The sequence below is a fragment of the Semicossyphus pulcher genome, unplaced genomic scaffold (assembly GCF_022749685.1).
Source record: "Semicossyphus pulcher isolate SPU_LCO1_2020_fin unplaced genomic scaffold, fSemPul1.0.p SCAF_23, whole genome shotgun sequence".
NCBI lineage: Eukaryota > Metazoa > Chordata > Actinopteri > Labriformes > Labridae > Semicossyphus > Semicossyphus pulcher.
Genome location: NW_027211697.1, coordinates 10736613 through 10751840, shown reverse-complemented (window position 1 = coordinate 10751840; position 15228 = coordinate 10736613). Strand labels below are relative to the sequence as shown.

General features: G+C 48.0%; 1 protein-coding gene across 2 annotated transcripts; it reads left to right on the top strand.

The window, feature by feature from the left end:
* The first annotated feature begins 654 nt into the window (after window positions 1–654).
* gprc5ba (G protein-coupled receptor, class C, group 5, member Ba) lies at window positions 655–15228 on the top strand. Of its 2 annotated transcripts, none has more exons than XM_069674407.1 (4): window positions 655–1581; window positions 9671–10702; window positions 10967–11088; window positions 12604–15228. In XM_069674407.1, the coding sequence occupies exons 2-4, from the start codon at window positions 9673–9675 to the stop codon at window positions 12646–12648; spliced, it is 1197 nt and encodes a 398-aa protein (XP_069530508.1). In that variant the 5' UTR covers window positions 655–1581; window positions 9671–9672; the 3' UTR covers window positions 12649–15228. The 2 variants fall into 2 exon arrangements, with proteins under 2 accessions (XP_069530508.1, XP_069530507.1); XM_069674406.1 differs by having other exon boundaries at window positions 10967–11112.

Genomic DNA, 15228 nt, shown 5'->3' with positions numbered 1-15228 from the left:
TGAAGCAGCTGAGGCGACAAGCATGTGACGAGGGCGAGAAATAATAAGCAACACAGCAGTTTGTAGCTGGGTCAAGCGCACAGAGAAAAGCAGAGTTATCCCGGAAACGTTGCTAGATTACTTTCAAAATAAGAGCGTCACTTGGCAGTAATCTAAAGGGGTTTATAAGTCTGAAGAAAACTTAGCTGCAGTAAGAAAAACGTGGCAGTGAATCTGTGTAAAATGCTATTACGCACTCTTTTGGAATATCAGTGAATGGTTCCTTTACTGTCGTTAAGGGTTAGTGGTTCAATCCCCAACTCTCAACACAAGGCGCCTTGAGAATAACACTGAACCTTCACTTTATAGTCAGGCCAGCACCTTGAATAACAACTAAATGCCGCCAGCGTGGGAGTGAATGAAGGACTTTGATGCATTGGATAAACGCTACATAAACACAGTCCATTTACCATTTGTTTCAGTGAGCTTGTTGTTTTGCAAAGAATAAAATTATGTCCAATGCAGAAAGAGCTTTCATTTAAATTAAAGACATTAAAATGAAATAAAAGCGTGTCCCAAAAACGTTATTCTGAAAGAGACAACCGGATGTTGAGTTTTAATAGTCTAACTTGAAACCGTATCGGCATATTCTCTATGATTTAGTGCAGTGAACAGTACCGCAAACTAGAACCAAGCAGGTGTAGCTTGTAGTAGTATCCCAATTGCGCGTGCAGCCTGTGACAGTGACATTAGTACAACAGATTAAGGAGGTGTCCGCGTGTGTGTTTGTGTCTGTTAGTGTACGTGTGTACGAGAGAGAGAGAGAGCGCGGCTGTGCGTACAGGCTTGGATTTAATAACGTGGTCCCCTGTCAGACAACAATTAATTTTCAGGAGAGTAAAACAGTTAAGGGGAGGAGGACAGAGAGGAGTCAGAGGGGACCGTGGCGGCTCTGAAGAGCTGTCACTTTCTCTGTGTGTTTGCGTGAGTGTGCGGAGAGAGGGATTATCAGTACGCACGTTATGCGGAGCGCAGTTTTTGGTGATGCATTCAGTCGGGAGACGTACAACGCGGAGCAGCAGTGACCGTCAACCCGGAGCTTCAGCGGCATAATCAGCACAAAAGCAGGAGAAGAAGCGGCTGGTTTTGTGGGGGGCACTGTTTCTGCGCATCACAGGATTTCGGCCCATATGTTTTATTTATTTGGATGAAGGCTCCTTTATTGGTGCAGAGTGAAAGTCAAAGATGCGCACCGCTGAACAAAGGATTTAGGGGAAAACGATCGCGAATCTCTTCCTTTTTTAATCCTGACACCCCGGTGTGCTTCGTCTCCACCCGTTTGGACTAGTCAAGGGTCGCCATTCATGCCCATTCCGCCTCTGAGGACAACGGACACGGGCTGAATAACCTCTGGTTCCAAACCTGGAGCAGGGGGAATCATCTGGGCTGATCGCGCACGAGTCCATGTGGATGGAGAGAGAATACGCAAACACAGCGAGCGGAGCTCAGTCCGAAATGTGACATTTTTACTCTGTCTCACATCGTAGCTGCCCACCGTGCATCTGCCTTCCTTCTCCATCGGATCTGTTTACATCGATTAAGGTACGTGCTGATCACCATGTAGGATATTCATTAATAAGAATAGGGGGCAGGGGAGTGTGACAGCCTGGTGGAGACGTGTGCGCGTGATATATTCAGTGGGAAGGACTGTTTTAGCTGAAGAACACACACACACACACACACACACACACACACACACACACACACACACACACACACACACACAGGGGGGCTCGGTTATTTGAATGCATTGCTTTTAATGAGGCTGTTTCGGGGCTCATCAGCACTGATGTGGAAGTTGCATCACTGACAGCCTCTGGAGAAACGCGATGTCGATGCACCAAATGCAGGTGTGTGTGTGTGTGTGTGTGTGTGTGTGTGTGTCTGTGAGTCTGTGTGTGAAAGAGAGAGAGAGTAGAGCCGTAATGTAGACATGTCACAGGATGTACACTTACACACAGGGCTGGGCACATTATGGCCTTGACCTCCAGGGGCATCTGATGAAACCACGTTAAGCTTAACTAACGACGTGCCTGCTGAGGGCTCTGACCTGTGGGAGATTTAAGCACCGATTGGCTGTGGCACATTTTTCTCACGAGGATAAAAAGGTTGGTGTCTTTTTGGTAGCTGCGCCTCCATTTTCACCCCAGCAATATGTTTGGATATTTCAGGAGCGCCAATCACAGCTCCTTTCTTCAGCAAGGAGGTTAGATGTCAGGCTTTATTTTTGGATCGTGCACACACACGCACACACACACACACACACCTCTGTAACAATGCCTTCTCCCACAAACAAACACACTCTTCTGGAACCCCCCAGGGACCCTCCCATGTGGCCGGTATTGTTCAGAGAGGGGGGCTGTGCTGAAAAAAGAAAATAGAGGATTCTCTAAATGCGTGTTTGCATTAAGCTGCTCCTTAGGTCAGCTAAAACCCAGGGTGTCCCCTTCAGGAGACGTGTCCCTCCCTCCCTCCCTCCCACGCTGTCCTCATAAACAGGAGGCACGGCCCTGACCTGGCAGTCCAACTAGGAAAGAAATTGCACTTAAATACCCACTTGAGCCCAATTAGAGAAAGGAAGTTTGTTTGTGAATGGAAGTCGATGTATAGATCGACTCTGTTGGTGAACAGACAGATGATGCATTCACCTCCAGCCTCTCGTCAGTGCAGTATTTGTGTACTCGGAAAGCTCCCGGGCCTATTTTGGAGTGTTCTGTTTTCCATCATTAATCAATATTCAGCAGAGAGGAGCTGCTTGTTCTCAGGCTGCGCTTTCATGAGCTAGTTAGCTTCCTCCTGGGAGCAGCGCAGGCTACAGTATCTCCTCGGGGCTGGTGCCATATGTACCTTGTTTGGGTGAGTGTGTGCGGCCTTTTTATGCACACATGACACAGCTGAGTGTGTGAGCTGTGAGGAGAGACGTTTTCACATACATGGGAACTTCCCCGCTTCTCCTTTCATATGTGTATTCCTGTTCACACTATGCTCACACACACACACACACACACACACACACACACACACACGCGCTCCAGGCACAAGGCTCGCTCCAATTCTTCCATCTCACATCCGGCTGTTCCTCCTGCTCCTCTGATCACAATCTAACCAGATCTGATCTCTCTCTGTGCTCCTGTGATCAGCCCCCCAACCCCTCCCCATCCAACCCACCGCACATCCCTGTCACTTCATCCATAATAAAAGATGCTCACTGATATCACATGGAGGCAGAGCGCATGACACCTGAGGGCTGTGGCTCTGGTGTCAGGGAGCTATTCTTTTTATTTGGGCTTCACATCTGACTGATCGGTTGTTGTTGTTGTATGAAGAGGAGGAGGAAGAAGAAGAAAGGGGGGGGTAGATGCACTGGGGCTGTTAATTGTTAAGTCAATTAGCATATGGTCTTGCTGTGAGCCCAGTCACATGGTAATGAGGCCTAATTAGGATGGCTCGGGGTGTCTGAAGAGGCTGGGGAAAATACTTCCACTGTCGGTTTTCTCTGCCAACCAACCGGGAGGCCTGTGCAGTGAAAGGACGAACACTTTCCAGCCTCTCCTTTCAGTCCTTGTCCACACTGTAGCACATGCATACGTCATGCCTCGACATCCGCCGCATCTCTGCCCTCTTTCCTCCCCGTCTTCATCCCCCTTTCATTCCTCTTCGTTTTATCTGACACCACCAGCTGCGAGGGATTGGTGACGTCGCGCTGGAGGCTTACAGACGTGCAGAGATTTGAGACACAGTCAGACGGATCAGATTATGCATTGTAATTCAAGGTTATTGTGCTTTTTTGTTTGTGGGGAGTTGGAGGAGTTTGCAGAGGGAAAATAAATGCATTTGTTCAAGAAAGACATTCAAACAATCACGAATGCACGGTTTATATTTATGTCGGATTAATGTGGCTGTAACTGTCTTTCCAAGTGTAAATCTTTGCACATGAAAAGGAACTAGATGTTCACTGTGTAGCTGTTGTGAAGGACATTTTTATGCTAACGTGTTGAATCAAATGTTTACATTTCTTTAGTGTTAAAGAGTCAGTAATAACAATAACACCTTGCTTTGTCTCTGTGAGAGGGAGTTTTTTCTCTAACGTAAAGCACACACTGGGAACCTTGAGTCTGTGTCTGACCTAGCTCGAGTTGTGAACTGCTTTTACTCATCAAAAGACAGTTTTGTTTCTCAGAGAACTTTACTGATCTCGCCATCAGAAATCGCCACCGCGGCCGCGATGTCAGGTCCGTTTATTTAAGCAGAGATTTGCGTCTCAAAATGCCGCAAAGGAAATCTTGTGTAAATAGGCCAGTGGAGGAGGTCTCAGTGAGGAAGGCTATCTCTGGAAAGCTCAGGGACTACAACAACCATGTGTCCTGTCACAGAGAGTGAGAGCTCCTTTCTGAGTTAGATGAGCATCGTAGCTAAAAATAAAAAGTTTGAAGCAGTTTTCCAAATATGTAGAGAGGATAAATATTAAAGTGCCGAGTTGGTGAAGTCAGGAACATGCTTATAATACTTGTAAAAAGAAGCCAGAAAGATATTTCAGGCTGGACTTGAACTCTAGGAGCAGCTTTAAGCGAACTACTCTCAACGCCTCAGAGAAGGTCAAGAGAACTTAAGACCGTCTGAGACGCCTCCCGCGACAAACTTAGAAGAGCTTATTTGTGTTTTTAATCCAAATTAAAAACGATGCCCAGTCAGCCTGGGTTAATTTAACATGACGGGTTTCTAAGGCCTTATGTAATCCCAGCCTCTGATGCAAGATGTAAATTTATGCACCGTGAGAAAAGTAAAGGTCTGCTAGTGTTAGAAAAAACAGAGGAAGAGGCACCAGAGAGCAGATGCTAGCATCCGTCCTGCAAATGAACTGCTCACCCCAACAGCTGGGCCGGTGTGTTTCCAGCCATATATCTACACACACACACACACACACACACACACACATTTTCCTCTCCATCGCAGTCTGAATAAAAAAGTAGAAGTAAAAATGTGAAGCGAATGAGTCGTCAAAATGCAATAACCCTCCCAATTATCACCACAGTAATTAGGCAGCATCTGGTTGTGCGCTACGTCTGATAATTACAGGAGGGGGTAATTGTAGCTAGATGTCCTCATCCCTTCCTATCCGGCCCGGAGCACATTTGAAGGACTGCAGTGCTGCACATTTGCACTCTCACGCCTGTGCTCCCGTTGTGTGTTAAACAGCAGCGCTATATGGAATGCACGCTGCATACTTGCCACGTTCAGCTCTGTGTGAGAATGCGATGCCCTCACACACAGATGCATAATAGATGCCACAGAGCAGAATGCGATATTTACATGCAAATGGAGCCAGCACACACGGGCGCTGTGCCAGCCAGCCTGTTGTGTACGTGTGCGAGTGACACGTGCAGCATGAATGCATGTAAACCCCCGGCTTCGTGCAGAATACAAAACTAAGATAGACCTCTCGGGTGCCAGCCGGCTGCTTTGGCACCGAGGAAAACGATGTCTGAGAAACAGTAGCCATGCAGCAGAACTGGCAAAGGCTGGATCCTTCCCCAGTTACATAAGATGCACAAGAAGAAAGGCAAACAGGGGGAGGGAGGGAGGGAGGAGGAAGGGGCACGAGGAGGGAAGAAGGAGAAGCCAAAATGGAAGGAAGAGGGTTGTGTTTGGGATTAGAAGGAGAGGGGGTGAAGAAAAGAGGGAGAAAACGTGGGGAGAGGAGGTGTGCGAGGCGCATCTTTCACAGCACATCTTCAAATGTAGCAGGGAGATGAGATGGCTCTGGCTGCTCAGGAGGGGGGGGGGGGTGGCATTGAAATCTGACAGAATAGAGGATTTTAAATGGAGGGAAGGACAGAAATGGCTGCATGGAGCAGGGAGTGACAGAGAGAGAAACATGTCTAGAAAGATGGGAGGGGGGGGGAAGGAGAGGGCGACAGCATCCTCTTGTGCTGCACAAAGCAGGAAGGCCAGGCTCTCTCTCTCTCTTTTCACATGACTCATACTAGAAAGCAGTGAGGAGGACTCAAGTGTGTGGCATGTGTGCTGTAGGTGTGTGTTACGTGCTGTATGTTTGCAGGAGCATTGGTGATTTTGCACGTGTGTGCCGCCACTGGCAGCCCCCACAGTCAAGAGGCCGCGACTGTGTGAGAGGGTGAATGAATGAAAAAGTGTGCAGCTCCAGCCTCTGTGTCTCTCGTCTCGACTGTGTGGTTTTTTACAGGCTCTGTCATTAGGAAGCGACAAAAGAAGGCTGGGAAGAAAGACAAGAAAGAAAAGTGCAAAAATAAAACAGAGGAGGAGCAGTCTGCGTGGCGCTCTGAGGATGTGAGAGCTTTTCTCTCTTTGTGTTCGCTCCCTTTTGTTTTATTCCTGTCGTTTAGAGATGGGCTGGAACCATGGCGATCAGTGCTGGCTCGGAAAAACAACAAGATGTACGAGAAAGCATGTGTTTTTGTGCAGCTTGTGCAGGTATGCATGTTGTTGTGTGTGTGTTTTGGTGACTCATCCCTCTATAAGCACTGATTGTGAATGCGGACCGGTAATAATAACCGGCGGCCGTGAGCTGCTGCAACGAGGAGGGAAGGAGACGACAGGAAACACAACAGGCTGAAGTAACGGCAGGAAATAAGGGAGCGAAGGGTTCTGGTAATGAGGAGGCGTGCATGAGGAATTTAGAGGGTGTAAATCTCTGAAGGATACATGAAAGAGCTCTGAAGCGATGAATATGCACAAACACACACACACATCTTTCACTGTTATGCCCTCTGGGGTCTAACAGAAATAAATAATGATATTTCGAAAGTTGTAAACAACCTCTGCCTTAAAATATATACTTTTATTTATCAGGACAGATACATCAAAAGCCTGTATATAAATAGATGAATGCAGCATCTGTGTGTACACGTGACGCTGTGTTTTGTGAGTGTGTGGAAATTTGAGAAGGAATTGAGTTGCTTGGTTTGTTAGCCGACAAAGTTCTTATTTATACACGAGCCTTTAAGATCTCAGCAACACGGAGTGACGGACTCACCTGTCACCTGTCACACCTGGCTGTCATTACCTCGCCGTGGAGGCAGAGATATTCAAATATAGTGAGTAATACTAAGGAAGAAAGCATAGTATCCTTCACTGAAGTTGAAGAACACAGTGTGAAAATACTCAAATGTATTCCTGCTTTCAAAGTATTTCCTTAGTAGAATTTTAAGTTTATTAGGAAGATAAACTCGAAGTATTAAAAGTAACTCCCGAAAAAAAGTACTCAGTGTAGGTTAGATAGTTAGTAAGATTTTCCTGGCTGACGGTCGCTTTCCTTTTCAGACTGTTTGCTTCATCTGAGCGTCGAGTTTGTTTCTTTTTCTTTGGATTTTCACTTCTTGTTGAAGTTGTATCTGTAGTCATCCATCTTTTCTTTGTTCGTTCAGCCATAGTAGATTACTGTTTACTCGCAACTTTCGCAGAGAGCGGAAAAGCAGCCGCTTAGCTCCGCCTACCCTCTCTCAACAACCACTGCTGGCTGATGGAAAATGCGTCACTAACTGGGCGCTGCTTGTGATTTTTTCCGCCTCACAACTAGAAGGCTCATGGTTGGAATCCTGACCCTCCGTCGGGGGCCTTTCTGTGTGGAGTTTGCATGTTCTCCCTGTGCGTGCGTGCGCGGGTTCCCTCCGGGTACTCCGGCTTCCTCCCACAGTCGAAAGACTATGCTCGTTAGGTTCATTGGTGACTCTAAAATTGCCTGTGTTAGCGTCTCAGCTCTGTGACGGCCCCGCCTCTCACCCAATGACAGCTGGGAAAGCAGGGTGGCTCCAGGCCTTCCACCAAGCGTTTACTCTGATTTAAGATAATGAAAAGCAGTAAATTGTCACTTTTGAGAAGCTGAAACCATGAAATGTGTGGCATTTTTGCTTAACTGAAATGATAAAAATGTTTGTGTTGATCGACTGTTGATCTTCAATATACTAGTGGTAACTAAATCTGTAAGCGTGCATCGTGTCTTAGAAAGTATTTTGTTTTGTATATCAAAAGGTAATTTGTCAAGCATCCAATTAAAAAGACGAGAATTCGAACGCCTCCCTCTGAAGTGTTGCAGGAAGTAACATCAGATTCGTTCTTAAGCTTATATTGGAGAATCAAACAATCAAATCATACAATCAGAAGTAGGTCTAGTCTATTTTTTTTGTCTGACAGGAAGTGTGGGGAGTAGAGAAGGGGGTGACGTGCACCAAATGATCACCAGGCAGGGAGTCGAACCTGCGATCACTGCTTCAACTGTAGCCTCTATTCACGGGGCGCCTGCTCCTCCAACCGAGCCAAACCAGCACCTCAGGTTTCGTCTAGTTACTGCAGATTAACAAGCCTTCTTCCCACTTCCGTCCCTATTTTAATGATAAAATAAATCAGAGTGTCTGGGGGTCTGTCTCTGTCTCGCTGTGTGGCCCATTTATTAAGCTCCAGTCTGGGAGGAGCGTGTGCGACCTGCAGCCCTGGCTGGTGTGTATTTAAACCTACAACTCTCCACTGACGGGCCTGACAGTGTGACTCTCCCTGCCTTACTGGCATGGAGAGAGAACATGAAGCAGGGGATATCCAGTGTCCTTTAAGTGGTATGTAAATATTGTGGCTCAGTCTATTTGTGGACCGAGGACATTTTTTCAAAGTGAAAACTACAGTGAGACTCTGAAATAAACAATTAAAAGTGTAGCTCGAAGGCCTATGAGCCAGCTTGGAAAGAATTTCTGTTAGCTTAGCGACGTAGCGGAGAGACGGTTGACAGTAACCTGGCAAAGTGAAGCGTTGTGTGTGTGAGAGGGAGGTATTGTGGTGTCTTAAATACAGATCAGCCTCGCATAAAACACACAGCCTGTCCGGTGAAATGACAGCGCTGATCATCCAAACAAAAAGCCCAGTGACAGGATTGTGTGTGTGTGTGTGTGTGTGTGTGTGTCTGACAGTTGTGATGAATAAAGGAGTACGCAGATTCAGAGGCAGCATTGATTTCGCTCACTGAGTGCTCCTTCTTCTTCACTCGGACACAAAAGTATCCGAGTGTTTGTACTTGAAGCTCGAGGCGCTGTGTATTTGTGTTCGGTGTATTATGCATCACCTCACGCCTTGCTAGATGCCCTTAGATGCCTGATAGTGAGTAGAAATGCTTGTACGCACACGTCTTTTTCTATAAAGATATGCATGATGCAGCAGCTTTCCTGTCAGGGGCTCCGGCAGCCGGTTCACTGGACAACACCGGACAAATAGTTCACCTAAAACTCTCTTGTAGGCGCTCTGACTCTGACCATACATCTCTGTGAGTGAGCAGTTTATCTGGACTTTTCTGGGTTTGTAGGTGTTTCCCTGCAAAATGGAGCATTTAAAAGGTTCAAAAACAGGCAGGGCTGTAGTCAGCGTGTGTTGTTGTGTGTTTGGAAAGGCTTCTGTCATTCACCCTGCGTGAACTGCCATCCTTTGTTTCCTCTCTAAAACACAGCAGTGGCTGTCTGTATTGTCACTTACAGGCAGATGATTACTGTGACTGCTCAGCTCTTTTATTACCAGAACCACTCACTCACTTTCTCTCTCCCCTTCCTCTCCGCTCCTTTGACTTTCTCAATTCTCCATCTTTCCTCCTCCCCCTCTTCTTCTGTTGATCTCTCAGACATGGCGTTCCTGCCGGTCCTCCTCCTCCTGCTGCTGTCTGTAACTCATCGTGCCACCGGTCAAGACTCTGAAGACTCGGAGGCTCTCCCGAGAGGCTGCGGCTGGGGCCTTGTGCGTCCCTACACCCTCCTCTGTGACCTGGACTCCATATGGGGTGTGGCTGTCGAGTCAGTGGCTGCCGGTGGGGTGCTGACTGCCATCTTGCTCGCCCTTGTCCTGCTGTGCCGTTTACATCACATCAGTGAGGCTGAGAAGCGCAGCGGCGTGGGACCAATCCTCCTGCTGCTCCTCGGCGTCCTCGGCTTGTTCGCCCTGAGTTTTGCATACCTGATCGAGCAGGATGAGTCTCTATGTTTGCTCCGCAGGGCCCTGTGGGGTCTCCTGTTTGCTGTCTGCTTCTCCTGCTTGCTGGTGCAGGGGGTCCGCCTGCGCAGGCTCGGCAGGGAGCGCAGAAGCCCTGGAGGCTGCGCCCTGACAGGCCTTGCGCTGGGTTTGAGCGCGGTGCAGGGCATCATCGCTGCCGAGTGGCTACTTCTGACCGTGCTGAGGGAGGGACGAGCTGCCTGTCAGTATCTACCGCTGGACTTCTCACTAGCCTGCAGCTATGTGCTAGCCCTTCTATTAGCTGCGCTGACCGCCGCCTCCCTGGCCCTGTGTGCGAAGACACGTCAGTGGCGCTGCAACGCTATCTGGCTGCTGGTGACCTGCCTGCTGTCGCTGCTGCTGTGGGTGGCCTGGGTGGGCTTCTATCTGTACGGCAACGCCTGGCTGGGGAGGTCCCCGGACTGGAACGACCCGGCACTAGCCATCGCTTTGGTGGCTCAGGGCTGGCTGCTGCTGATCTTCCACGCCATTCCTGAATCCCACATCTGCCTGAGACCCCCTCCACAGCCCACTGCCCCGGACTACTTCGACACCTCCCAGAACTCGACACGGATGAGGGAGACCAGCTTTGACGAAGACATCCCACTTTCTCACAGGCAGTTTGTGGAGAACCAGGGCTACGGATACAGCGACGAGAACACTGCAGGTACAGTCCCATATTTCAGAGCAGACAGGAGGAATATGTGCAGGCAGACTGTAGGCAGGCTGTAGGCAGAATGTAGGCAGAATGTAGGCCACAGTGAGTAATAGATCACCAGGAAGCATTTGCATGCGTGGCAAGAAATAATCACAGGAAGATATTTCTGTGGCGCAGGATTACAAAGCAAGTGTTGCTTTCTTCTACAGAGACAGTGATGTAGTGCGTCACAGGAAGTAGCCTCTCACTGCCTCTGTATCTCTTTCATCCCAGGCCTGAGGAGTGGCGGAGGTGCAGGGCAACATAACAGTAACACCGGCCCGAGGCCCAGCGCTCCGTTCCGCAGCAACGTGTACCAGCCCACCGAGATGACCATGATCCTGAACGGGGGAGCGGTGAGTACATCCTCCCAGTCACAGGTACACGCCGCTTACACGCCGCTCTCTCATTCGACCACGCCGACAAGACTGCATGCACATTTGTGCGTTCCAGACCGTACGTCATTGCACAAGAATGAGGGAGAGGTGTGTGTGTGTGTGCATTATCAGATTGTGGGTGCATGGTCGTGAACGTGTGTGTATAGTGTGTGGGCACATGCATGGATGGGTTTGTCACAAATGGTCCCTCATCCAGCATTGATGTGTGTATGTGTGAGTGTCTGCGAGCTCCCGTGCGTGAAAAAAAGAAGCTGCGATGCTATCTGTCCTTTGAATGATGCGACTGTCTGCCGGCTTGTCACACCTTTCATTATGCAGGAATAATGGTCACCCTGGCTGCCACAGGTGAACTTATTTCCAGCCTCTGTGCCATGATTAAGCCCGCCGAACAACAGCACAACGCACCACCTCTCTGGAGGCTAAAACACTGACGCTCTGTACTCACTGAGAGATCATTTGTAGTCACTAAGCCTGGAGATTGCAGCTAGGCGTGCTGATTCACCTGACAAAGGGAGTGCAGAAATGTCATTAGTTTATTGTTTCTGTGTATTCATCCTAAAGATAAAGCTTATTTACATAGCATCCTTCACAGTTCAAAGAAACCCTCGCATAAGGCATAAAGTATATTACAAGATAAATTCAGCTTAAAGAAACGTTGAAGATGAAAGAATTAAACAAAAGAGAGGACGGGTGAGTGAGTAAGCCTATTTCCTCTTTGAAAGGAAGCGATTTCAACTTGGGTTTAGAGGTGGTACGAGACGGGCCAGGTCTTATAGCTCTAAATGCTACAGTTAGAAAGCTTCTAGAAGACACGAGAAGGTTTATGTTAAATAAAATGATCAGTTCATGAACGTATTTCATGCAATTACGGGGAGCTAATGCCATTATGGTAGAAAGAAAATGCAATTTGGCTCTGTGCCTTTGGAGGACGCTATCCGCTTCTCCAATGAGCCCTGGAAAACCTCCGCCAGACTACGTAAAGGGCGTCATCTGGCGGAGGTCAGGGAGCTCACTAAACTACACTTCGTCAATCTAGGACGCCGCCTCTGATGTCATGTCTCGTTCAAAATCGTCACGTTTGAAATGTAGACTGCAGACCTGAAGATTTTTATACGATACACCGGTATATTCTCGTTGTTTCCGCTCCGAGTCGTTGCCTGGAGCGAAAACGTTTCACTCCAGCGTCTCTCGCTGGGCCGTTCCTTTCAGAGGGAGGGGCGCAATGCACTCTGGGTGTTGTAGGAATGTAGAAAGAGAAAAACCACAAGCTATTTAAACTTTCTCCACAGCTATGGTGCCAATTTCAATCATTATTGCTTCTATCGATTACAGAGAACACCAGCTGACAGTGGCTTTGTCCAGGGGTGAAATGCTCCTTTAAGCTTCTGTGTGCATGTGTGTAAAGATGCATGTGAAGATAAATGATGCTACTCAGATTATTAATCATTTACAAACTCAATGTTTTCCTTCTAGGTGCCCTCTGCTCCTCCAACCTACACTGGGAGGCAGCTGTGGTGAGCGAGAGGATTCGAAGGAAGATGTGTGGAAGAAAACGAAGCGAAGAGGAGGATGGAGAGGGTGAGGAGGGAGGGGTCGCCTGGTTGGATTGGACTTAAAACATGGATGCCAACTGGGCCCTTTCCTTCTGTGTACAGACTTAAACACTGACTGTGTGCAAACAAGTTTTGTATGAGTGCGTGTGTGAGAGAAAGTCGGGCATGGAGGACAGAGCTGAAGCTCTTCTAAGCACACGAATCTCGAAAGAAGGGTTGAAAAACTCAAAACGTGACCAGCAAGTAGCAAAACAAAAGTGACGCTGACTCAGATCTGAAAATATCAACATGCAGTATTCTTTTACTTTGTGTTTGATTTGCTCCCCTGAGACTACAGCACTGTACGCATCCTCGAAAACTGTGAAATCTGTTGTTTTTTTCTTCTCGCTCTCGCTCTCTCTATCTAGCTCTTCCTGTCAGTCAGGATGTCTTTTCTGCTGCTCCACAAAAAGCTGGCGCTCAAGTGGAAACATTTGGCTCTGTCCTCCATCCATCCACAGTGTAGGTGAAGACAGAGCACATGGGCAACTGTACAGCTCGAGCACCGCCCTCTTAAAAAGAATCCAGCCTCTGTGGGTGTGTATGTGGAGTATCTGAGAGGTGTGTGTGTCCTACATCTCATACAATAAGCCTTCCCACTTTGGACTGTTAACCCCCTGGCTTCACCTGTGAACGCCCCTCCTTCCTCCCTCTCTATCTCTGTTTGCATTTCTCTGCACCACGTGTGAATAAAAACATATAGCTCCTCACCTCGCCTCATCCTCCCACCTGCATGGACACTTTGCAAAAATGTGAAACAAACTGTGAAGAACTGCGGCCCAAAAAAGAAGCCCTAAGTGGGCCGCACACACACGGCAAAAGCAGCCCGGAGCACCTGAACAGAGGGATCACAAGCTGCTACTGAACTACAGGGGTGGATCCTGATTGGACGTGGTGGGTGTCAGTCATCGGCGGGGGAGGCAGCGCTTCGTGAATCTAGGTCAGACTTTACTGCGCGCTGCTCTCCCACATCTCCGGTGGCCACTGGCGGTTTGAACCAGCCAGGAGAAACTGTCACTTTATATCAGCAGGAAACGGAGCGAGGAAATGAAGCGGTATCCTGTTCTAAGTTCCTCTATCTGTGTTTTATGTGTGCGTACGTGTGCGTTGTGATTTTAAGAGTGTCAGGAGGGAAGGGTTCAAAGTCAAGGTTGCATTCTGGTGCTACATTTTTTCTCCACGCCGCTTCCCAGTGAGGCTCGAAACAACAGGAACATCTCTGATGCAGATCCTGTAGTCAAACTGTGATTGACAGGCTATATATAGAGCCGTGGGGCTGGTGTGTCGAGATATCCAAGAGCCTTAGGAAGATCAGATTTACAGTACTGGCTAGAAAGAGGGAGATCAAATATAAGAGGAGGGAAGAGGAGATGGGATGGGTGAGGAAGAAGATAGCAAGAGATGTATCAGGGGAGTCGATGTGACAGAGACATCCCTCCTTCACTCAGTCGGATCTGTGTGAGAAAATGGCTCCCCGGCCTGTGTGTGCGTGTGTTTGTGCATGGCGTGGGGGGGCGGCCATGCTGCTCTGCTCTATGTGGTCGTCTTCTCCTTCCTCCTCCTCCTCCTCCTCCTACTGTCTCTCTGTGGTCGGCTCTAGCTCGAGTCCCCGTGCCAAGAAGGACTCTCGTTTCACTGGAGTCTCCGTTTCTCGCCCTCCCTCTTCATGGTGACACCGGCTCTCTCTCTCTCTCTCTCTCTTCACTGGAGAAGCTGTGTACATAGTAGTGCTGTAGAGCTTTGCTTGCTTATTTACTTTTTTTAACAGTAGGCTTAATTTAGACTCCAGTGTCATATGACCCACCGGAGAACTGACGACTGCAAACTGTTTTTATCTGGGATTTTTTTTTAACTGCTTGGCTTTGTGTTCATACATTTGCTTCTTGTTCCTTTTATGCTTTTATTTTTCTCTTGCTGGTGTCTTTATTTTTTAAAATAGCATTTTGGAAATGTTTTGCCAACACTAGATATGCTTTTATTTTTCTGTTTGATTATTGTTCATGGAAATGATATCAGTTGTCATTTTGAGGCATTTACATTGTTTGTACCTCCTGTGCAGAATCCTCAGACAGTGGTCCACGCTTTGCTGTAACAGTTACGAAGATACAAACAAACCTTATTTTTGTTAGGAAGATGAACTTTTGGCACTTCATGAAGTAAACAAACAACTTATTCTGTGATTATTTAAAGGTATAATAAGTAGGTATAATAAAACAGACTTTTACAAATATAATATAAATCATCACTTATGGGCCTCTATACGTGTTTGTTGGTGAGTGCGTGTGCAGACCCTTGTGAGACCCTTCCCTCTGCATCTATTCTGTTGTGTTGCTTTGCGAGGGGCGTTTTCAGGAGGGGCGCTCTCGTGGTTCCCTGAGCCAATCACAGCGTAGAGGTGAGTGTGGGAGTGGTTCAAATTAGCAACCGGGCCCCGTTCAGACCAGCGAACATGGCGACAGAGCGACGCAGAGTTGGCCTTCTTTCTGTCGGACGGGTAGGTGCTTCA

Bases quoted from the DNA above. Each gene is read 5' to 3' on its own strand.
- gprc5ba (XM_069674406.1), top strand. From the start codon at position 9,673: ATGGCGTTCCTGCCGGTCCTCCTCCTCCTGCTGCTGTCTGTAACTCAT. The intron at 10,703-10,966 runs GTACAGTCCCAT...CTTTCATCCCAG, and splicing joins CAGCGACGAGAACACTGCAG to GCCTGAGGAGTGGCGGAGGT. The intron at 11,113-12,603 runs GTACACGCCGCT...TTTTCCTTCTAG, and splicing joins GTACATCCTCCCAGTCACAG to GTGCCCTCTGCTCCTCCAAC.